This window comes from Mirounga leonina, unplaced genomic scaffold (genome assembly GCF_011800145.1).
Source record: "Mirounga leonina isolate KUSES-001 unplaced genomic scaffold, KU_Mleo_1.0 Mir_114, whole genome shotgun sequence".
NCBI classification, from domain to species: domain Eukaryota; kingdom Metazoa; phylum Chordata; class Mammalia; order Carnivora; family Phocidae; genus Mirounga; species Mirounga leonina.
In genome coordinates this window covers 21,652,754-21,677,356 of record NW_023270265.1, presented here as the reverse complement: position 1 = coordinate 21,677,356, position 24,603 = coordinate 21,652,754, and the positions used below count along the sequence as shown (strand labels likewise).

The window sequence follows — 24,603 nt, the reverse complement described above, 5'->3', positions numbered from 1 at the left end:
TGAGTGGAGGCCACGCGTCAGCCTCAGCGCGTGTTTCAGACTGCAGCGTGGCTCAAGGAGGGGCCGTTCCTGTGTCCCCTTCAGCTGGGGCTCCCCCTGCCATTGGTGGAGCCGGTATGTCTGCAGCAGACTGGGCACTTCAGGAGAAAGGACACATCCAAAACCAAACGCATTTCCATTTCCTTGAGAAAAAGATTTTTTCTAGTTATTTCAGTTTACTTAAAATATTTCAGTATCATAATAACCAAGGGGACCAGTGGACACAGGGCTAAGTACGGGGCCAGAGATGTGAACCCACAAGCCACTTGGGACAGATTGAAAAGAAATTTTTACAACTTTGAAAATATTTCATTACTATTTCCACTTGTGAGTCCAAATCATACTGTTTTCATAACTTATCAAAAAACACTGACGATAGTTAATGTTTGTGGAATGCTTTCTATGTGCCAAGCACTATGTTAAGTATGGTACTTCACTTGCGTTGACTTATTTAATATCAATTGAAAGAAACAAATATTAAAGGGCAAAAAATAGGACTGATATCTGTGACCATACGTCTGTGAGGTCAGCCACGAATGGACCGTGTTGGTGCCAGTGCCAGGCTGCCAGGTGGTCCCAGGACCAATACTGTGGTTTGACCTTGGCTGGAGACAGGGCTGTGCTGATGGGTCAGCATGGTTAGCGAGGATCTGATTCAGTTCACGTGAGAGGCATGGGGAGGCCGCTCCACTGTTCAAAGGAAAGACTCTGGTTTTTGAATGAGCTTCTAGGAAACACTTCTCTTTTATTCTTTCTTCATGTTCTGTAACTCCCTCCTCCCCCCCCAACTCCCATAATCAAGTGGAAACAAAACACTTTATCCTCTAAACTCACAGGGTCCTTGAAACTATTATTATAAGTCGTTCTATAACGTGCAGCAAATTAACCACTCTGTGCCTTGGTTTGCTCATCTGAGAAATGGGGATCATAAAGGTATCTACCTTGTAGATTAAATGAGATAATAGGGAGAGGGGTCAAGAATTCAGCACAGTGCCTGTTGCCCGGTGAGCCTGCCATAAACCATAGCTCTTACCTGGAGTTTTAGGTCTCCTCAGTTCCCCTGTTAGGAGAGTCTCATCCACAGTGGAGAAACACACGCACTACTCTCTCTGTTCATGTAGGTCACGTACTTGTTTTTTTTGTGTGTTAGCCCCTTCCAGAGCAACAACCATTCTCTAGCTCAATCTCAAAGGGAAGACAAGAAGCTAAAATGTTTTTAGTGTGCCAAGTGTTCGGAGCAACACTACTTTTTGACGGCAAGAACAAGAGCTTAGCAAGAGAACTTACTAAGGGGTATTAGGAAATCTCTACCCCAAAGATCTTTAAAAACAAACTGGACACAGCCCTATCAAGTGCAGTTGTATGTTTAAAAAATGCTTTAAAAAGGGGACAGGGAACAGGAGACAATTAGGGGCCCTTCATGGTTCTTATCTATTGCCTTAACCGAAACATCCAGGGCACAATTCCATATCAAATTCAGTCCTCTGTACTTTACCCGTCACATATGGTGTGCCCCATGTGGAATCTGGCCCCCTTCAACAACCTCGTTTGTTGCACTACATTTGCTGAAATATAAGACGCAGAGGGGAGCAGCGGGGAGGCACCCTTCTGGGTGAAGCAGGCCCATTACCATCTGTCTGGTAGTTGAGCGCCACGAACTGTATCCCATGGAGCCAGAACATGAGGGGGTTGGGGTTGGAGGAGTCGATGCGGGTGGCAGCCGGGTAAGTCCTCAGCAGCTGACAGGCGGTGTGCTGGATCAGTTTCTGAGAATACCTGCGACACAGACGTTTGGCGGCATTTTCATTCAGCGATGAGATATGGTAACATTTGGGAGTCCTAATGATAGCGCTGAGGGATGTGGTTGGGTTGAGGGGGGAAGAAGATTCCTCCCAGGCCTGTCGCATTCCTTCACAGGAACCTAAACCCCCCAAAAGATTAGCCTCAGATTAGTGCAGAAAACTTTAAATATTTTAGAAAGATAAACCTGAACAACATCCCAGTAGGCAATCATAACATGTAACACATCAGAATATATCTTGCCTGTTCCTTGTGAGTTAGTCCACTACCTTGAAACAAAATGATGGCTAGTGTGTTTTAAGATGAGTGTAACAACACTAATTTAAATCAAAAGCCCGAAAGTCCTCTGCCTCCACATCTCATCTATTCTATGAATAAATTTACACAAATACACAACCACACATGCCCAAGGGTGTTCACTCTAGCATTGTTTTTTTCTCTTTAAAATAACAAAACAAAACAAAACCCCAAAAGCAAAAACTCCAAAACCACCACCACCACCACCCAGGAAGCAACCTAAATGTTCTACCAGCGAGGAAGCAGTTAAATAAATAAGTCTACCCACACAATGGAATGCCACAGGGGCATTAATGAGAATAAGGTAGATATGTATAGAAAGCTAGGAAGAAAGTTATAGCAAGTATAAATTTATACAAGTCTCCCTGATTTTTTTTTTTAACTTTTAAAAAGAATTTATTTATTTATTTATTTATTTGAGAGAGAGAGAGAGAGCATGAGAGGGGCAGGGGCAGAGGGAGAGGGAGAAGCAAACTCGCAAACTCCCTGCTGAGCATGGAGCCCTAAGCAGGACTTGATCCCAGGACCCTGAGATCATGACCTGAGCTGAAGTCAGATGCTTAACCACAAGTCTCCCTGATTTTAAACTATACTAAAAAGTTATAGTAATCAAAACAATATGGTACTGGCATAAAAACAGACACATAGATCAATGAAACAGAATAGAGAGCCCAGAAATAAACCCACATATATATGGTCAATTAATTTGTGACAGTGGAGCCAAGGATACACAACAGGGAAAGGATCATCTCATCAATAAAGGGTGTTGGGAAAGCGGGATATCCACATGCAAAAGAATGAAACTAGACCATTATCTTACACCATACACAAAAAATTAACTTGAAATTGTTTAAAGACTTGCATGTAAGACCTGAAACCACACAACTCTTAGAAGAAAACAAAGGCAATAAGCTTCCCGACATTAGTCTTGGTGTTGAATTTTTGGATCTGACTCCAAAATTAAAGGTAACAAAAGGAGAAATAAACAAGTGGGACTACAGCAGACTGGAATGCTTCTGCATAATAAAGGAAATCATCAATAAAAAGAAAAGGCAATCTACTGAATGGGAGAAAATATTTGCAAATCATATATCCAATAAGGGGTTAATATCCAAAGTGTATAAAGAACTCAAATAGCTCAGGAACAAAAAAACTATTTGATTAAAAAATGAGCAGAGGATTTAAGCAGACATTTTCCCAAAGAAGACATACAGATGGCCAACAGGCACACGAGAAGAAGAACATCAATAATCACCAGGGAAATGCAAACCAAAACCACAACAAGATATCACCTGTTAGAATGGCTATTATCAAAAAGACAAGAAATAACAAGTGTGGGAGAGGATGTGGAGAAAAGGGAAATTTCAAACACTGTTGGTGGGAATACAAACTGGTGCAGCCACTGCGGAAAACAGTATGGAATTTCCTCAAAAAATTAAAGATAGAACTACTATATGATCCAGCTATACCACTTCTGGATATTTATCTAAAGAAAATAAAAACACCAATTCTAAAAAGATACATGCATCCCAATGTTCACTGCAACATTATTCACAACAGCCAAGATATGGAAACAACCTAAGTATCCAGTGAAGGATGAATGGATAAGGAAGACATGGTATATATACACACAGTGGAATACTACTTAGCCATAAAAATGCAGGAGATCCTGCCATTTGTAACAACACGGATGGATTGTGAGGGTGTAATGTTAAGTGAAATAAGTCAGAAAAAGACAAATACCATATCATTTCACTCATATATGAAATATAAAAAACAAAACAAACACATAAAACCAAACAAATCTCCTGGATACAGAGAACCGATCGGTGGTTATCAAAGGGGGAGGGAGGTGGGATAGGTGAAATGGGTGAAGGAGGTCAGGTATATGGTGATGGATGAGAACTAACTAGATTTATTGTAGTGCATACAAAGATCGAATTACTATGTTGTACACCTGAAACTAATATAATGTTATATACAAATTTAACCTCAAGAAAAAAAAGTTACCCAAGTATGTTGTTATATTCTGTTTGGATTATCTTAAAAAGAATCTTATTTTTCTTGAACAAAACACAATAAACCTAACAGTGGTTACCTCTGGGGAACAGAACTGGGACATAGAGAGTGGAAAGGAATTTTAATAATACTCTGAAATGTCTGAGTTTTTAACTATGAGAATTTATTACTTTTATGATAAAAAGTAATCAGAAATAAAACGGATACATCTTCTGGAGTTATAAGGATGAAGAGTTCCAAGAACACCAGAATGTTCCAAGGTGTCTGCAATTTTTACTTTTGAGGCAAACACTGTCAGGACGTCTTCAGTGAAAACTTCTTAGGAAGTTGAAAGTGTAGATTTGTAATTTTAAGGATATTGGTACCACACGTAGATAACATAAATATTCATGAACATGAAAAAAGAAATTAAAAGTTCAAGGGAAGTGCTTAGACGGTCAAGTATTGGAATCATCCAGCATGCAGAACTGGGCCAAAATATTGGAAGAAGGTGACTTTACTTTTTCCAGATGCTTTGTTAAACGATGCTGTCTCCCCAGGGCTCATTCTGCCCGGATTGTTGCCAAAAATGGACTTCCTGCTTTTCCTTTCTTTTCCTCTGCTAGAGCCAGATGCATTTAGAGTTGACAGGCCTGTTCCCATAAAATGAAAATAAATAAGCCAAAAACTACAAGCAAGGGAACTCAACATTTTCCATCCCTGTTACTGTTTATTTTGAAGTCCTACTACTCCCTTGCAGCCCCGGGCCAGAAGACCTACTAGCATTTTTAGCGCAGTTAATAATAGCATTGCAGGCAATGATAGCAAAGCTTCTCTCTCTCTGGAGGCAAATGTGACAAGAACCGCAAGATGATCGCAAAATCACACACACACCCACTTGACTGTGCCCCAGAAAGATTTTGAAAAACTGCAGGAAAAGAAAGCGCCCCAGTCAATATTTAATTATCAGAACCTAATTACTCAACTCGGAGCGATAAAATAATGGGTCAAACCCTGAGCTTCAGCGTCACACTGTCTGGGTTCAGTTCCTGCAAGTAGGAGGTGGGCTTAACATCTACCTTTTCTGTTCCTCAGTGTCCTTATCCACGAAATGGGTGTGAGGATAGGAACTCGCTCACAGGGTTAGTCTGAGGGCTTGGTGGGAAAGACGTGATGACGATCCTGATGGTTCATGGCTTCTCTTGCGAGTTTACTCCTAGTCCGACCACTGCCTGGCCCTTCCGCCTGGCACAGTGCCTGGTGTGCAGTGGTAACTTCACAGACTTTTGCTGAATGAGGAAATGAATGCAGACCTGGCTCCAGTGCAGGGAGAGTCATTTAAAAGCACTGATGAAGCCAGAGTTGCCCTTCCACTGTGTACAACGGTACCACTAGAAAGTCACTCCTTCAGCCGAAGCAGCATGCAGGAGGTCCTCTTTTTTTTTTTTTTAAAGATTTTATTTATTTATTTGACAGAGGGAGACACAGCGAGAGAGGGAACACAAGCAGGGGGAGTGGGAGAGGGAGAAGCAGGCCTCCCGCAGAGCAGGGAGCCCGACGCGGGGCTCGATCCCAGGACCCTGGGATCATGACCTGAGCCGAAGGCAGACGCTTAACGACTGAGCCACCCAGGCGCCCCAGGAGGTCCTCTTTGAGATAAAAATACACCTTTCAAGAACATCAGCAGAGAAGACAGGATAAGGCGGTGCTTAGTAAGAGCACAGACCCTGGGGTTTACACACTATTCCTAGTGGTGGGACCTCACATAAATAATTTAACCTCTCTGCATCACTCCCTCATCCTATAAAAGGGTCGTGCTTAGGGTTGAATGAGATCATGTATATATACATGCTCAGTAGAGTGTCTTGCTCAGAGAAAGTGCTCAGTTCATAGCAGCTGTGGGGCTTCTAAATTTTTTTTTTTCCTTTTAAGTATCTGTAACCACAAAGACGCACACACGGACTAGGAGGTTCTCATGCTTTATCTTAAAATTTTGTGTGAATTTTGCTCTGTGCATAATGATGTAATAGTAGGTTTTCTCCCAAGGGCCTAGAGTGAGGGGCCTGTTCACTCTGGGGTTTTTGCACACATCCTGGCATGCGTCAAAGGGTATGTGGGCCCTTTTGTGAAGAGCCTGGTCATTCCCTTGGGGTGAGGACGCAAGAAAACAAGGGCTGGGTGATCAAGAAAAGGGAAAGAATCCAGGGAGGCCCACAGAAGTAACTGAGAGAGCAACAAAGGGCCTTCTTCTGCCCTGTTGGCCCATTTACCAATGACAATAACAACAACCACTCCCAGAGAGCCCCAATTCTTTTCTGGATAGCTTGCTAATCACATTATATACTTTATTGCTAATTTTTACAACTACCCTGCAAGTTAGGACATAATATGCCTTTTTTTTTTTTTTACAGATAAGGAATTTGGAAGTGCAGAGAAGTTATGTAACTGTCCCAGTCAAGGCCACTGAGGAGTTGAGCTCTGCCGCTGAAGCAGGTTCATGATCTTGGGGAAGTTAATTTACTTCTGGGGAAGGTCATACTACATGATCTTCGTGGTGCCTCACTGCTCTGAAGATTTTTTTGCATGTGGCTCCTTGGAAGGGACTCGGAATGGTGAAGGTGCGATGCGTTGAAATTGATAAGGTAGCAAAATTAAAGTTGATAGTGTAGCAAAATAAACATTTTATGGTGTTTTCCCCATGAGCATTGAGACAAAGCATAATAACAACAAATATTTAGAAGCTATTAGGACAATGATTCTGGCAGCATGGTTTTGTTAATTTTGAGAGGAAATAAATTTGGGGAGAGAAAAATGTAAGAAACTTCAGTCACTTAAAAAAACCAACAACAACCCCAAATTAAATGTAGTATACTTATAAAGAACATATGCTATATAAACACTTTTAAAAAACAGCATTCTTGGAATTTTAAACATAAGCCAAATAACCCTTAGCCTGTGCCTCAAGTCAGAAGCTGGACCCAGTGACCTTTTGGCTCTCCCACAATTCTCTCTTGGTACAGAAACTTTCTTTCACAGTGACTTCAAATATCTTTGGGAATTTGTGCTCTTTAATCCGTGCTTGAGAAGAAAAGACAAAGCCTGTGGAATGGTTTGGGTGTGGTGTCTGCTGAATTTATAAAGAACAAGAGATGCAGTGATACTAGAATGTGAGCATGTGAGTGATTACTGATCTGTGAATGCAGTGGTCCTCACACTTGTTCCAGTCATAAAGGACATGCAGGCCACGAGGCTCCTTGACAGGAAGAGGACTTTATCCCATCATGAGAACGATTTCCCCAGCGGCAAGTATAATCATATCATACTTAACGTGACAAAGTCACGATCTGTGAAGCGAAACCTAAATAGCTAAGTTCTTAAATTTCTTTGAAAACTTTGATGGCTACTTATTAATTCACATCTTCCTCAACAGCATTTGCTACCAGATAAGCAGCAGTAGCTGCCAAAAGTTTAAAAACAGTTTAGGGGCGAAAGCTTGAAACTGAAGAAGTTCTATCTGTGATTTTTTTCCATGTGTGTGAAAAGATCACTATTACCTAATTTTTTAATAGCCTAATACCCTTGTCCTGTTTGCAGGGCAGAGTGTGAGAAGTGGGGCTTAAGAGAGGCCTCTGGAGGCCAGGATCTGCATTCACGTGCAGGGCTGAAATGTCAACTCCCTTCTCTGGGCCAAGTTTGTATACCCCGTTTCCCAACATTCAGATGAATCTCCTGATTCCAGCTGCTTTCCCATCCTCAGAAATTTTGCACAAGGGGATCCTTTTTCAGAGTCTAAGGAGATGAATTTTTCTGACTTCCATATATTTATGGACTCTCCTGTTTGCCCTGCAGCCCCTGCTGCCCCATTTATGGGACACGCAATTGGGTGAGCACACTGAGATCACACCCTAACAAGAGGGACACGGTCGTGCAAGGGTTAAGAGCAGGGCTTTGGAGATAGACAGGCTTCAGAATCACAGTTTACCTTGTATTAACTGAAATGCACATTTTTGGAGGGAGGAATGGTTTATCATCATGAACTTCTAGAAATAGCAAGCTGGGGAAACCTACTCTCCCACTGAAATCCCATCCTTGGCCCTGTGGTTCAGGTGGAGCCTCACTACCCAGCTCAGAGATGGGGAATGTGCCATTGGCCCTCGACTGTCAGAGCTCTGCATTCCCTGGGTCACAGGCACTGGTTCAGGGATGGGCAAAGGACTCAATGGAAAACAATGAAACTGCTGCTGAAATTTCTGGAAGAGGCTCTAAGATGGAAGCTGATCTGGAAACATGTGGTGCTAGCCTGCTGCAGCCGCCTTGCTACCACAAAGGAAACAGGCCCAACCCAGAGGAGGCAGAATGAGAAATGGGGAAGAGAAGCCCTGGATCAAGCTGTACCTGAAACTTGTGTATCCCTTCATGTTTCAGTACAGGAGCCAATAAATTTCCTTTTTGCTTAAGTCAATTTCTACCATTTTCAAACAAAAGACTCTTAGATGATACATCAGGAAAACTTGGACCAGTGTGTCTCCTTCAGATTTCATTTTCTTTAAAAATGGGGATAAACCCACCTACCTCACAGAATTATTAGGATGTCAGTAACATGGTGTATGTAAGATACTTAGCACAAATCCTGGTACTGAAGGGCTTACTAAATTTTAGCTATTAGATGTTATAAATATTATTATTATCATTATTATTAACTATTATGAAAAGACATGACATCTGGAAAATAAACATTTTATGGCATTTTTCCTCATGACCATCAAAGCTAGTAATAATAATAATAATAATAATAATAAATATTTAGAAGGTAGTGTAACAATGACTTTGGTAACACAATTTAGTTATTTTGAAAACATTCGCAATGTCCAATTAAATCAACAGCACATTTTTACCTTTTGCTATCTTTAAATGTTACAGATGGTATTGCCCACCCTTACCTGGAAATTTTACTGCTTGGCAATAGATGACAAGGTCAGAAAGCTCTGGTGCAATCTGTCTGCTTTCCTTTTTATTCTGAGGAAGATAAAATTCTTCTCCCAGTTCCATGTCATAAACCTATCAAGAGAAAAATGATCCCGGTTTACACAGGAAGCGTACGCCCACCCACCTCTGAATCCCCAAAGATCTTTATCTGTTCTTTCTCATGTCACAGTGTGTTTCGCATTGCTCTGTATCCATCCATATACCTGTCCCAACACCTTTCCCAGAGTCAGGATTTTCTGAGAGCCAGCGATGAGCCTAACTCATCCTCATCTTGCCTTGGGGCACAGTCCAGTGTCTTAAATGTGGAACAGTGAATGCATACTTGTTGAATGAGAGATGACTGAGTATTCATCCTCTATGGCTCCAGTTTTTGACATACTTTATTACCTGGCTCTCCAACAATGTCACTCACTACAACCTTGTCTGCAGATCTGCTCAGAGTCTACTCAGTGTGAGGCACTTGAAGGTAGGGTCTGGGTATCTCATTTAGATTTCTATTCTCCGTGTCATTCCTCTGTGAACACTTAACAGTCTGAGCCCTGTTTATCGGCTTGGTCATTCCAAACACTTTAAACATTCTAGAAATTCCTTGAATGTACCAGGCTGTCCTCTTGGCCTAAATGCCCTGTTTTTGTCTGCTTGGTCATATCTTCGTTTCCAACATCGTCCTCCCTGATGCTCCGATAACATTGTGTAGTCACTGGTCTTTGTACTCAGCTACAAGCATTTGTATTTGTCTCCATCACTAAACCACCTTCCGTGCCACCTCAGTGCCTGCCACACTCTATGCCTTCTGCAGCTATTGGTTGGATGAACCAGTGACTAACCTTCTACAAATGGCAGGTGGGTGTCCCAGAGCATCACCATGTGGGCTTTGGCATCTAAGAGAAAGCGAGGGGGAAATGTGAAGGAAAGGGACAGGGAGGGAGTGAAATTCTACCCGCAATTGACAAGAGTACCATGGCCCAAGTGTAACTTAATAGAAACCATTCACCCACCTTTCCTTTGTTGCAAGCAGAGTTATCGGCTTTCTTTATCCTCTTGGGAATTTCTTCATTATACTCGAACTGAAGCTTGTCATTACATGATTTATTTTCAGGTCTGTCTTCTAGAATGTTGTCTGAAAACAAGTGGGCAGGCTTCAGCAAACGAGAACCCGATGTTTCACTTAAGAGCTATGTCTATATCATTGCAAGGATATCCAGACACTCATGCTTATCTGTTAAGATTGAGGCTCCGGCTACATCTTACCAAAATGATGGCTTGGAGTATAATTTTTAAAATTTGTTAAATTTGGTCAATGATGTGTTTATTTTGGATTGAATGGACTCATTTACCAGTAGTTTTGGTACCCTACAGATGTAGTCTAAATGAGAAGGCTCATGTCCATACAGATCATTAGGACCCTGCAAACCTTACTTTAGACACACATGTGTCAGAAGCCTCGGCACACAAGTCTGGGGAGGACTTAGTGGTGGAAGCACTTCTAGGTGGTGCATACAGGAGTTAATCACTCTCACTTTAAAATGAAGCTATTAGCTTCTTTTACCTCTAGGAATGTCAAAACCCGGGGAAAAAAGATACTGTTGTTTGCAATGCAGTTTTCACGATTCTACTTAATTGGAAAGTAAAGTTTTCATAACTGTTTATGAATTTATTAAGCGAAAACCTTGAGGATAGAAATTAACATTAACAATAGCTAAAGCATGACAGATAATCTTACACTTTGCTCTTGATTTGGTATTTCTATTCAAAATGACTTTAAAGGTGTTAGAGGTACAGCACAGTTATGCTCTTTTAAAATGAAAAATAAGAAAGCTCTCATTTCTCACTCAAGGTTCATGCTCTCATCAGACCATAAATGCTTAGACCAAAATATCCTTATACCAAATAAGGGCCACGCAGGCTGCCAAGAAGTAAATGAGATCAATCATTTTATTACATTTTTACTCATGTAATAAGTATCATGACTTCATCATGCTAATAAGGCCTAAGAAATTGGACACAGAATGCCGACATTCATGCAGTTAAAATGCCCAGTTCAAATGGCTTTACCTTCCTGACTGTTAGGAGCAGGAGAAGCAGTAAGGACATCTGCTATAGAAAAACAGAATCAGAAAGGGGATAAAAGTAAGGAAAATTAAGACAAAAAGCCAGATAAATTAAACTAAGGTATGAAGCAAAGCATAAATAACAATAGCTTAGATTGTAAGATAAATGAAACAAGAAATCCTCTATTGATTTAATATTTTGACTGTTAGGGATGCAAGGGCTAGCAATAAAAGAAATGCAAACATTGTTAATGTTAATCATGCTGCCACATTCACATTACATATTTTCAGTTACGGTCATAACATTCCCAGTAATGCATTATGTCACATGGACAGACATGGATTAATTTTTTTTAAAGATTTTATTTATTTATTTGAGAGAGAGAATGAGAGAGAGAGAGAGCGAGCACAAGAGGGGGGAGTGGGAAAGGGAGAAGCAGACTCCCCGCTGAGCAGGGAGCCCGATGCAGGACTCGATCCCGGAACTCCAGGATCATGACCTGAGCGGAAGGCAGTCGCTTAACCATCTGAGCCACCCAGGCGCCCAGACATGGATTAATTTGTTAGAATCACACAGTCACTGTCATAGAACGTCTGTATTAAGTCACGAGTTCAAATCTGTACTCTACTGCTTGTTCAAAGCTAGTCAAGATAAACAGCAAGTTTGGAAGAAAATTAATCTATATTTAGTTAATGGAATTTAATTCATTAAATATTCATGAAGGACAAATTGGCCAAAAGGCAGAGTAGGAATTCCTGAAACACATGGACCTCATTTGCAACTTCTTTGAGATCTTCTGGAATTAGCTTTGTGATTAGGAATCATCATATTTTTATAGCTCAAAGAGGCTTTAGACTAATTCTCTCATTTTATAGACAGGAAAACTGAGGACCAGAGCTGTCACAGAGATAAATTGGGCCACCCAGATTCGGCAGATGAGCTCTTCACCTGGCACGTCTGCGAGGGCCTCAAAGGCCAGCCACACTCCTGCAGAATTTTGAGCGCACATTTATTTCTCTGAGGGGACTGGTCACAGCTTCTCCTTCTCCTTCTCAAAGGGACCCATCATTACAAGAAGCTGAGAGACCTTTGAGGTCCCCCTATGAAGCTCCAAATGGCTCTATCCATAGCAGGCAGGTGTTCATTTCCCTCTCATCTTAGCTAGTAGAGGGATTGCACAGAGGTGAGGGAGGCACCACACAAACCACAGCCAAGACTAGAAGATTGGCAGGGCATTTAGCAGTAGCATCAGGAAGCCTCAACACGACCAGCTTAAACTAGTCATGGTAAAACTACAAGGCCTGTTTGGGAATCAGCCCGTCGGAGGAATCTTCAATGAAATGGGAAATACCCATGTGGGGGCAGTGGCCTTCAGCTGTCATAGATCTTAGGTGTTAGTGCTAGAAGAAGGGAGAACACCAGCCAACAATGAACAGAACCTTCTCATTACACATCTGAGGGTCATAAGGCCTAGAGTGGAGATAGGACATTGACCCCACGTCTCATAGTTTATTGAAGCAGGACCTAGTGGGGCCCCCTTTCTATGTGTCCCCCATCCCAGCACAGGCAGGCTTTAAACAAGCATGCAACTATCTTAGATATTCAGTGGAGTATGGCTTAAATTTTACTCTCCTACCTGAAATATATACTTGATCATTTTGTTATTTGCATATCAAAAACTCTTATAATAGTAATAATAATAATAATAATAATAATTAAGAAAAGTCCCTTCTTCCTGTTCTCAAAAGTACAGAAAAAATATAGGAGTAATTTGTGAGAGCAAGTGAATTTATCTTCCAGCAAACTAACTTCTCACAGAGGCAAATGACATCTGGATTGGTTGATTTCTTAAGTGTGTGTGGTTTTTGTTTCTTATTTGAATAAATTTGTTCTTCTGAGACAATATTATCATAATTATAATAGAGTTCCATGGGAAAGAATAAGTCAATTTAAGAATATTCATATTCCCACAACTTTTCAGGAATAGGATACAAGAAATTATTGTGACTCCTTTTCATTTTCCCTCTCTTTACTTTCCCGTTAGAGTATGTGCCCCTCACATTATCTGATGGGATTTCAGGTCAAGTAAATTTGGCTTTTATTTATTAATTTAAAAGATTTTATTTATTTATTTGACAGAGAGAGAGAACACAAGCAGGGGGAGTGGGAGAGGGGGAGAAGCAGGCTTCCCGCGGAGCAGGGAGCCCGACGCGGGGCTCGATCCCAGGACCCTGGGACCATGACCTGAGCCGAAGGCAGACGCTTAACGACTGAGCTACCCAGGCACTCCTAAATCTGGCTTTTAGTGGATGGTATGAAGCAATCAGCTATTACCGAGGACAAATATTAAATAGACATAGACTAGTATTGTATTTGGGAGGCAAAAGGAGACTGGGCTGTACCTGCTGGTCCTGATGGAAGCTCATGGAACTCAACAGAACTAGGGGGCAGGCAGTCCTGGAGCATGAGCAGCAGGAGCAGTTTGGAGGAGGGTAGCGTGGCTGTCTTAATGCCAACGGTAAATGGTTGCTGGCCTGGGCCTATCTACATATTAGCAAAACAATTATCCGACATAGACGTAATACATTCTACACATGCAATGTTATTTATGTAAATAGAAATTTCGGCAATTTTTCATTACATTGGTTTTCAAAAGTTGCTGAAATGAAACCGCTTACCATTAGCAATGGTACCTAGAAAACATTTTGCAATCTGTAGCCAATTTAGTACAAATGAGACACATGTGAAATCTAATTCTCATGGAAGAGGAATTCTTCACCTGTAATCTGTAGATAGCTTCATTCATGTGGTGTTTGGATTGTGCCATTAGCCATCAGCCATGTTTTGTCCCTCTGGTGGAGCCAGATGGAAATATCTTGTTGTTTTAGTGACGTGAGAACCAGGGAGAAAGGGAAGTGAAATGCTGTTTTTTGTTTGTTTTTTCTATACTCCTTACAGAACAGGAGTGAGAGGGCTGAGCAGAGAGCACAGGGCTGTGATGCTGCCCCCTGCAGGTGGTGAGGAGTGAGACTAGCCAGCCCCCACCATTCCTGCGAGAGCATTAGCTGGGTCAGAAACTGAAAGGGTGAGGATGGGGTCTCTCTGCTGCACTTCCACCTTTTCCTTCAGAGACCCAGTCAGGAATGACCCCTGTGCTGCTTCCTACACCCTCCTCTTCTTTCCTTGAATGTTGGCTGCAGCGGCTAACAGAATCCCTTTCCTTGCTTGGTCCTCCTCACTAAGCAATGGGATTCAGGAACTCTTGGACAGTGATTACAACAATCTGCACTGTTGGCCTGTGCAGCGCCAGACTCATTTTTTTGGGGGGGAAAAAAAAGACACAAAAAAACCACAACAGAAAATCATCCCGTCATTTCCCCGCACACAGCATAGGGTTGTATTTCTCTTACCATCAGACAGGGATTCATAGTCATAATCATATTCATCCTCTTCATCCTCCTCTTCCTCGTTATTAGCAGGTGGGGGGTTGGCATTCCCTCCATTATAAGCCTGAGCTTGCATGGATGCTAACTGATGAGCCTGTAAGATATCAGTAATTAAAGACCGCAGATGCTAAGCTACTCAAATTTCATTTATAGCCCTCAAGGTGACCACCTAACGCTTGCCACAGTCATAAAAACTGGCTTAACCTATTTTGATTCATTTGAGACAAAAACCAAAAATCTAGATTTACCTAAAGTTCAGTGTCAATACTTGGGCAAATGTTGACATCCCTACAAGAGCAGTCCAGGAGCTTTTAGCAACAATCACAGGTAATCTGTGTGTCATGTCCAGCCACCCAGGCTCCCTGGGCCAAGCCCTCCAGGACAAACCCTGGTGCTTGGGAGAACCACCATCACTCCCAAATGATGAAGAAGTGAATTAGCCCATCACTTTTGGAAAAGTAAGTCTCTGCTAAGAAACTGTTTTTTTTTTTTTTCTTCTTCTTCTTAAAATAATATCTAAAGGCCTTTGACTTTGAGAAAAAGGTTAGAGTCCCTGTGGACAATGAGACTGAGTGAATAGTTTAAATAAAGTTTTTTCAACAGACTTTATCTGAACCGTCAATCAGATTAACAAACTAGACTAGAAACTTCTGGAAATTTGATGTGTGCTACGAGGGAGATCATGTGTCTTTACACGCAACTAGAATTACTGTGAGGTGGTATCACAGGACACAAGGTTAATATAAGTCTGGGAACTGAGCATAGGGAATAAGCAGAAATATAGGAAAAATTACTTGTATGAATTAAAAACAAGAAACAAAATCCAACAATAGAAGAATGGGGTCAGTAAACTATGCTGTATCTGCCTAAAAAAATGAGACTTGAAAAAATAATTGTGATATATATTTATTGAACAAAGGATACAGAATTGTGTGTAAGTAATTATACATGTAAATATATACATATATACATGTATCTATGTAAATATATACACAATTCTATATCATTTGTTCTGTGTCTATCTACAATGATTATAATGATATAAAATGACATGCATAATACAGCAGGGATTCTTGACATGTTGTTGTGCACAAACCCCTTAAGCAGTCTGGTGAGGTAGGATCCCTTCTCAGAATGATATTTTATTTTATATTATTTTATTTTATATTTTTAAGTAAGCTCCACACCCAGCATGGACCCCAATGTGGGGCTTAAACTCATGACCCTGAGATCGAGATATGAGCTGAGATCAAGAGTTGGACACTTAACTGACTGAGCCACCCAGGGACCCCGACATTTTAAATGCATAAAACAAAATAGAAAAGATTATAAAAAATGTTGAATACAGTTATCAAATATTAAAAAAACAAACTGGGGTGCTATTGGAATATATGTTTCTTTATTAACAGACAAAAATGTATAAGGGTAGGTCAAGTAACATTTTTGAAATAGTGATGAGCATAAATAATTCTTGGAGATTTAGCAACAACTGTAATGTAACAGAAAAAAATATAATTTCTATTGCTGATGAAGACCCAAGTACTGCCAGTGTTACTGTGGTTTGTTCCCTATGTTTATTACCAGAGGAAATGTAAATTTTAGCTAGAGGTTAGTAAAAACGGAGATGTAATTTTTTTTTCCATCTACACTCATGGACCCCTGAATTCTCTCCGTGGATATATCACCAAGGTTAAGAACCCCTGTGATACAGGTTGTATTTGGCATCGGAATTATGGATGTTTTAAAATAATTCTCTCTTCCCTAAATTTTGGGTGTGGTTATATTCCTTTTATAATAAAAATGTATACATAAGGAAGACACAATTTAGGCTCTGTCTATATCGACATAAAATATTTTACAATACAGTCCATTTGAGACAACTGAACACTGTTTAGGCTGGGATTTCTCAAAGTGGGTTTTATGGAACACGAGCTCCATGGGTGTTAATAGCTGGTAGGTGAAAACTGACCTATATTACAGTAACCACAAGACACAATGGAAGGTTGGGAACAGCACTTAAACAAACTGAAGCAGTCCTGCTACAGGGTATCACATAGCCTTCATTTAATATGCTAAAGGGCATTGTGATTCTTCAAAGCTCTCCAGTGCAGCATTTCCCACGCTTTTTTTTTTTTTTAAAGATTTTATTTATTTATTTGAGAGAGAGAGAATGAGAGAGAGCACATGAGAGGGGGGAGGGCCAGAGGGAGAAGCAGACTCCCTGACGAGCAGGGAGCCCGATGCGGGACTCGATCCCGGGACTCCAGGATCATGACCTGAGCGGAAGGCAGTCGCTTAACCAACTGAGCCACCCAGGCGCCCTCTTTTTTTTTTTTAAGATTTTATTTATTTATTTGAGAGAGGGAATGAGATAGAGCATGAGAAGGGGGAGGGTCAGAGGGAGAAGCAGACTCCCCGCTGAGCGGGGAGCCCAATGCGGGACTCGATCCTGGGACTCCAGGATCATGACCTGAGCCGAAGGCAGTCGCTTAACCAATTGAGCCACCCAGGCGCCCCTTCCCACACTTTTTTAACCAGGGATTTTTTCCCTCCCCCACCCCTTTTCTCAGCATGTCTCATAGGATTAGTGTTCTTCAAAACTTTGGGTAATGTGCTCTAGGCACAAGGGAGCCACAAAAGCAAGTCTATTTGCCACGGGTAAGAGAAGGGCCTTGATGCAGCCAGCATTCAAGGTAGAGCCAACGGCTGGGAATGGTGATGCAAAGAGCCTGGTAGGTCCACTGGCAGAGAGGCGTGAGAACCGTATGATGGGAGAGGTGCCATGCAAAGATCTGGGGACTGTCAATGTCAGAAAGCATTATGCCAAGGTCCTTCAAACTCCCAAACGCTTCTACCAATGCAGAAGAATGGAGAGGTGGCCAAAAGGATAACCAGGAGCTGACATCCTTATTCTGTGCAATATCCTACTTACTCTGAGGCAAAAATACAAGATCCTGGCCCTTGAATAAAAGCAATTCAGACATAGGTTGAGGGGTTGGAGCTAGAGGTCAGATGAGGGGACTGGCTCAGATGGGTCTAGTTGGGGCCGTGTCTTACTTTACTCTGTTCCACTGGCCCCTCGCATAGTCCCTGTCATCTAATGTGCACTGTTTGAGTCTACCAGGTTGGAGTGCTGGAGACCAATGTCAGAAAACTAGAGATCTGATGGGGTATAGTTAGGGAGACTCACTAAGAGCCTCAGCATGAGTCTGAGGCAGACAGAAGTCTCCAGAAATCCCCCTGGCTCTGAGTCAGTCCACCCTAGCTGAGGGTGAGTTTCTGGTATGGCAATGACCCAGGTAAGTCAGGGATTGGGTCTGAACATACTGGAGCTCTAGGCACTCACTCACCCAGCCTTGTGTGAGCTCAGATCACCAGGGCTAGACTCAATCTGCCAGGTGACTGAAAGACCTTGCATGTATGACTGTCAGTACTCCCTGGGAGATCATGGGAAGCTGGAAGTGGTCTTAAAAAACTAGAAGTGGGATTATACTGTCCCATTTTTCCAAAAGGAGGAAGAGCTAAATTGTGGAAATTATATAGAGGGGAGTGTCAAGGTGATAGCCAACAAAATCTCAGAATGGGTTATTAATTAGTTGGTGAAGAACACAGAAAATAAAGATGTGATTAGCAAGAGTTAGCATGGGTTTACTAAGAACACATCTCCAGAACACAAAACTCTTCAGACTTTTTGGGTAAGGTAACTCACTTTTTGGGAAATAACAGATAAGGAATGTTTCCAAGCTTCCAGGACGATAAGAATTATTTTTAAATAAACAGATTACCCAGCTTTCCTTGGAAATTCTGATTTAGTTGGGCAGATTTGGCACCTAAGAATCTATGTTTTTAATAGTGTTCCAGTGATTATCAATGTATTCTGACTTTTTTTTTTTTTTAAGATTTTATTTATTTTTTAGAGAGTGAGCGAGAGAGAAACAGCATGAGAGGGGCGAGGGTCAGAGGGAGAAGCAGGCTCCCCGCCGAGCTGGGAGCCCGATGTGGGACTCGATCCCAGGACTCTGGGATCATGACCTGAGCCGAAAGCAGACGCTTAACCATCTGAGCCACCCAGGCGCCCCGTATTCTGACTTTTTTAAAAAAAGATTTTATTTATTTGAGAGAGAGCGTGTGTGTGTGAGCAGGGGAAGGAGCAGAGGGAGTGGGACAAGCAGACTCTACACTAAGCATAGAGTCCGAAGCATGGCTAGATCTCATGACCCTGAGAACATGACCTGAGCTGAAACCAAGAGCTGGATGCTTAACTGACTGAGCCACCCAGGCGCCCTGTATTCTGACTTCTATATTACGTTTGAAAGAGTCTTTCCTAAAGACCTGAATCTGAATCCTTGTTCTGCTACTCTGAGCTGGATGGCTTTGAGAAAGTCACATAAATGGCTGGGCCTCAGTTTGCTAGTCTATAAATAAAGAAGCTGAAGCAGATTCTGGGGAAATGTGGGCTGCAGGAGAGGAGAGCACTAGACAGGAGTGATAATCATCTAAACTCCAGGAAGGATCTGCAAGAAGGACCACAGGCTGGGCTCTCTGCTTGCTCATCTGGCTCAAGGGCAACTTTAAGGATTAAGGCACTATTTGAAAAACTGCTAATAAATACACTGGACATCAGAAGTCAAAATTCACAAAGAACCTTTTAGGCTGCAATGACATGCCAAAACCAAGAAGAGCAAATGTAACCGAGATAAATGTGAGGCTCCTGCCCATGAAAGTTGAAAATTAACTGTAAAAACCTGAAGACATGGGGAGACTAGCCAAAGAGCAGTCCCTGTGAAAATAACTGAACTCTTTTTGTTTTGCACAAACTCAACAGGAGCCCAGTGCGCACTGAAGAATTTTAAAAGTGAGAACAGTCCCAGGCTGCATTAACTGAGGTATAAAGTCCAAGTTAAGAGCGGCGATGGTTTCACTGCCCTCCTTGTGCTGTCAGATCCCTATCTGGAGTATTGACTTGTTCTGGAAATCACATCTTAAGATCGACAAATTCAAGAACATCCACAAATTTAAGAATATCCTAAACATTCTTAGTGGGAAGTAAAGAGTCTGAGCAGCCATATCCTGTGAGAAACAGTTGATACCACAAGACTGTTTAGTTTGGAGAAGAGAAAAGCTGGTGGGAGATACATGCTAGCTCTCTAGATATGGAATCAGTCTGTGCAGCTGCAAAGGGAGGAAGGAGTGCCAAGGAGTAGGAGGAACGGGAAGCAAGATTTGGGCTCAGCATAAAGACTTCTCAAATAGCACGATACATTCATTTGTGAACTGGAGGCTGCATAAGTAACAAAGAACGGGAGAGGCAACGGCTACAAGATCCCACCGCATCAAGAGGACCACAGAGGTATGCGCAGGGCAGCTGGGTCTGCTTGGCAGTCAGGAGCGGGCAGTAGTTGCTGAGGAAAGAAAACAGCAGGGAGGGACAGTGTTGAAGAAAAAGCACCCCGTCCCGGGCAGTCAGTTACTGACGCAGCCGTTGCGGAGGGCCGGGGAACACATGCTACTCTTTAAGCTACATGACTTCCTAACAAAAGCCCATCAGCATAGATCTTGTGGTTTCTGGAACCCAAACAAATGCCGGGCTTTCTGGAGCAGCTGTGAGAGTCCAGACCTACACACAGGTAAACCTAGCCGAGGGCTCAAACTGGTGGCCCTCAGGGCTGACTTCCCCTCCAGACTAGGCTGGTGTGGCTGGCGCAGTGTTTTAAAAAGAATGTAATTAGAACTATTCATTTATGAGGGCATGCAAGCTCCACTCCCATCCTGACTGCTTCCAGCTGGCATACAACGAGCTGGCCCCTCATATTTATGTTTCTGCTTGACCCCCAAAGTGGCTGGTTTTGCAACTCTTGGCCAAGAGCTGTGTGCGATCTTCAAACTGTGTACCTCCGGGGTACACACATGACTTCTAGGGATGTGCAGCTTAATTTATTTTTAAAGGAATCAATTTCTAGATTCAAGATTTTCAAGCTCTATGTGTACTCTTTAAAAAATAGGACTGCCTGCGAACAAGAGTATGGTTGGCTGGTTCTCCCTTCCCCACACTCTTGCCATGATTGCTCTTCTCCTGTTTAACAAAAGAAAAGTGTAACTCTCACTTACCAAAGGGGGGGAAAAAATCTGTGATACATGAGGTGAGGTGAAAAACACCCAAGGTAGCAAACGGTCATTTGAGAATGCAGAGCTCCTGAGTGTCTTGAAAAACTAAAGACCGGAGCATTTTATTTCACCCAGGCAACAAACACATTCAAGGCTCCATGCCTTTATCTGTCTCTGTCTGTCTGTCTGTCTGTCTGCCTGCCTATCTATCTATCCATCCATCCCTGTCTCTGTCTCTTTCTATCTTCCCTCCCTTTCCTTCCTTTTGTCTGTCCATCCATCCATCTTAGAATTACTATTCAAAAGTGAGATGGTTATCATAGGGGTGAATGTTTATTTGAATTAAAAAAAATAAAGTCACACTTTTTCTGATCAAACATAATCTGGCTGACTGGGCTGATATCTTTGACAATGAGGATTGTTTTGTACATTATATTGGTATATAATTTATGTTGTCTATATTTATATATAATAAATATGTTTGAAAATAAATCCTTTGTAACTATTTAAACTTGTGATAAAATTTTTAATGTCAACCTAAAAATGTATAAAAGGGGAAAATACATGTGAGAAATACAGTTTTTCAAAAAATTTTTGAGATATTTGAGCAAAAAAATTTGATGACCATACTTCTACAGCATCCATGGTAATCCTGAGCCACTCCATTCAGGGCAAACCTGATCAGTAGGGATCTCTTGGCTGGATTGGTTTGGGGATATTCTGTAAATATCTGTTTTTCTGCTCAGAACGGTAAGTTTAAAGATGACGGAGCCTCTGACCTCACCTTCCTCCCCCACCATGAGGCATCTGAAGTCACTGAGCATTTGGTGAATCACTGAATTTTTAGTTGGTATCACGTAAACCTCTCTAACTCAGCCTGGACTTTGGGCAGCCTGGAATCCCGCTGCAGGTGAGCTGGACAACCTGGGAACTCCCTGGTACTTACTCAGCAGATGACAAGATTCTTTAAGGACCCCTCAGGGAAGCAGTAATGTTCTAGAATGGCAAGAAATACTGGAAATAGAGTCTGAGAAGTGGGACAATGAAATGTTTACAGAGTGGTCTGCAATTCTGACAGGGGTCCCATGATTCACTTTGGGAAAGATTCTGGGCGATTTTAGTGTCAGAGGGGTCCTGTGAAGCTAGTTACCTTAACATTTCCATTTTACAGATGAAGAAATGGAAGCCTAGAAAGACTGACTGGCCTATGGTCACATGGCTGGTTTGTGAGAGAGCCAGAGACTGGAAACTGGTATTTTAGCTCCACACCTAATGCTCTTTCTCCAGTATCATGTTATATATCACTTGACTTTAAACTCAGGCCCTTACCTGTGAGTTCTACAAATTAGGGCTTTTAGAAGATTTGATGATTGTTACAAATTGATTACTCAACTAGGTCAAGCTGGACACTTGACTCAACTAGACTTGAGATTTTTTTATTGATGACCTTGGACAAAGATTCTAAATTTGTTGGGCTCATAGAATCCTTTTGCTGACTTCTCTGTTCTCTGGAATCCACTGAAGCAAGACTGGAGTAGGGCCTGGAGGCTTGGGGTGATGGCACAGACAGAAATTAAGAGCCATTGACCATGACCTAGGTTGAGCTCTGGGCTGTCCCTGCTGTTGGAACAGCACCAGTGTACCGAGCTTCGTGTGACAACCCCTGGCTGTTGTTAAGTTTTAAAAGTGGCGTTTCAGGCCCAAAAATAAAGACAAAGCCCTAAATAAGACAAATAATTCTGGCAGCTGTCATTCTGTGGGATATGTGCAACCTGGCATATGAACTCAGCAGCTCTGGACCTAAACTTTTTCATGGATCCTTGGGCTGAAGGCTCTCTACACAAGCAGGTTTGGGATACTTGGGGAGTAGATCTCTGTGGGTGAGGCAGATTGGGGGGTGCCCTGGAGTCCACAGGCCACAGTGAAACATCAACTTCCATGCTGGGACCACAGGGCTGCTGGTATTGGGGTTCCAAAACTGACTGACCAAGTGCTCTCTCTGCAGGGGCTCTCCCTACGGTGTGTAGAGGGAGGTCTCTCTATAGGGGCCTTTACCTAAAGGGGACCACAGCAACCACCGTGGGATTGACAGCTGTGAAGTCCAGGTCCAGAGACAAGAGTCACACTTTATCTCTCTCAGAGTAAATTAAACAACGATGTGCATTCTACATGTGAAATTAATTTCATAAAATAAAATTCTAGGTGAGTGGGAGGAAAATTCTTATTAGTCTATTAACAGGAAAGCCAGAACTCAAATTTATCATTCCAGGAAACTCAATCATCAAAAACTGGTTACCCTGCAGGTCATCTGAAAGGTCAGAATAACACTGATTTCTTAGTCCTGGGCACACTGCATACCCAGAGCCTCTATAATGAGAGGAGAATACCTTTTGCTTTAGGATATCCACTGGTGTCTGGTGGGCTTTTAGCTTCTTATTTTTAAGAAGCACTTTCCTCCTAAGTTGGTCAGGTGAGGGAAGCATTGGATCATCTGAGAAATCGCTCTCAAACAGGAATTTAGCCACCAGTTTTTCTCCAAACACAGTCTACAAAGAATAAAGGAAAACACACAATCAGTGTCTTTTACCTACGCTTGAATTATTCAACTAGATATTTCAGCTCAGTTGAAAGGTTCTACAAATCTTAGGTAGAGAAAGTAGGAAAGAAGTGGTGTCCCTCCTCCCTGCCAACACTCTCTTACTGGAAGGAAGGGAGGTGGTTAGAAGGTCAGGAGGAGTGATCTAGGCCATTCTCCAGGTGGGGACAGCTCTGTTTAGGAAAATACTCTAGGGTCTGATAGACTAAAGAAGAAAAGGAGATTCGGTTAGAGGCTGTGGTTTGTAGAATATGATCCATTCCAGATGTGGGTAAGAAGCCAAAAGGATAGAAACCTTGAAGTAGCTAGGGAGTGGTGACAAAGATGAAAGGTAATGGGGAGAATCTGTCACCATTTAGTGTAAAGAACTGCCCATACCCTTCTCACAAAGATTTTCTGAGCATTGGCCTCCAAAGGGGAATGTGTATCCCTCAAGGAGGTGGGTGGTGGGAGTAGGAACAAGACGATCCATTGGGGTGAGGGTGGAAAATATGACATTTTCTATCTTCAGTAATTTTTTAATAAAAAAAGGAAGTTTAATAGTGTTTAATGTACCTTAGCCTCATTAATGGAATTGAGAAATTAGTGCTATGATTTGACAAGAGCAGCTAATGACACCCCCTTTCCATCTCCTACATGTTTCTCTGTAAGGTGTCTTTATCAGCGACTATAGCCGTTCAAATCAAACACTGAAATAATAAACTAAACCTAAAGCTAGACATACATGTCGCTAATAAAAATTTCAGCACTGGGTGTTATATGCAATTAATGAATCATTGAACACTACATCAAAAACTAATAATGTACTGTATGTTGGCTAACTGAACATAAAAAAAGGAAATAAAAAAATTTCAAAAATTTTTCAATCACATTACTCCCACTAAAAACTTAGATAATAAATAAATAATACATTTACTGTTAAAAATTTTTATGAGCACAAAAAGGGACTTTGTACCATTAACAAATAATAGTATAAGAACTATACTTGACCCTTTCTCTGTAATTCCCTTTCCCAGTCTATTTTTGCATGTTTTAATTAAGGTATAAAATATGCTAATAAGTAGGATATGTATATAATGTATGAATAAGACAATAAACATACAATAGGAATACATACTACAGTATTTTACTGATGGAGTATACAGTCCAAAAAGTTGAGACCATAATTCTAAATGATGGCAAAAGAAAGGCAATATGAAAAGCTGATTAGTTTTGTTGGCGTAAGTATTTGGGGACATTTTCCTTTGACTATGCCCCTCTCTCCCCCTGAGAGCCATATTTCCA

The 24,603-nt window shown here is 41.7% G+C and overlaps 1 protein-coding gene across 1 annotated transcript in view; it reads right to left on the bottom strand.

Annotated features, from left to right (window-relative positions):
• PLCE1 (phospholipase C epsilon 1) overlaps positions 1-24,603 on the bottom strand; it is a 315,612-nt gene that overhangs the window by 23,716 nt on the left and 267,293 nt on the right. The window contains exons 19-24 of the mRNA XM_035025358.1: positions 23,111-23,269; positions 14,583-14,712; positions 10,119-10,240; positions 9,075-9,192; positions 4,656-4,787; positions 1,670-1,960 (exon numbers count right to left, since the gene is read on the bottom strand). Coding sequence (XP_034881249.1) covers positions 1,670-1,960; positions 4,656-4,787; positions 9,075-9,192; positions 10,119-10,240; positions 14,583-14,712; positions 23,111-23,269 — 952 coding nt within the window. The remainder of the gene's footprint in view (positions 1-1,669; positions 1,961-4,655; positions 4,788-9,074; positions 9,193-10,118; positions 10,241-14,582; positions 14,713-23,110; positions 23,270-24,603) is intronic.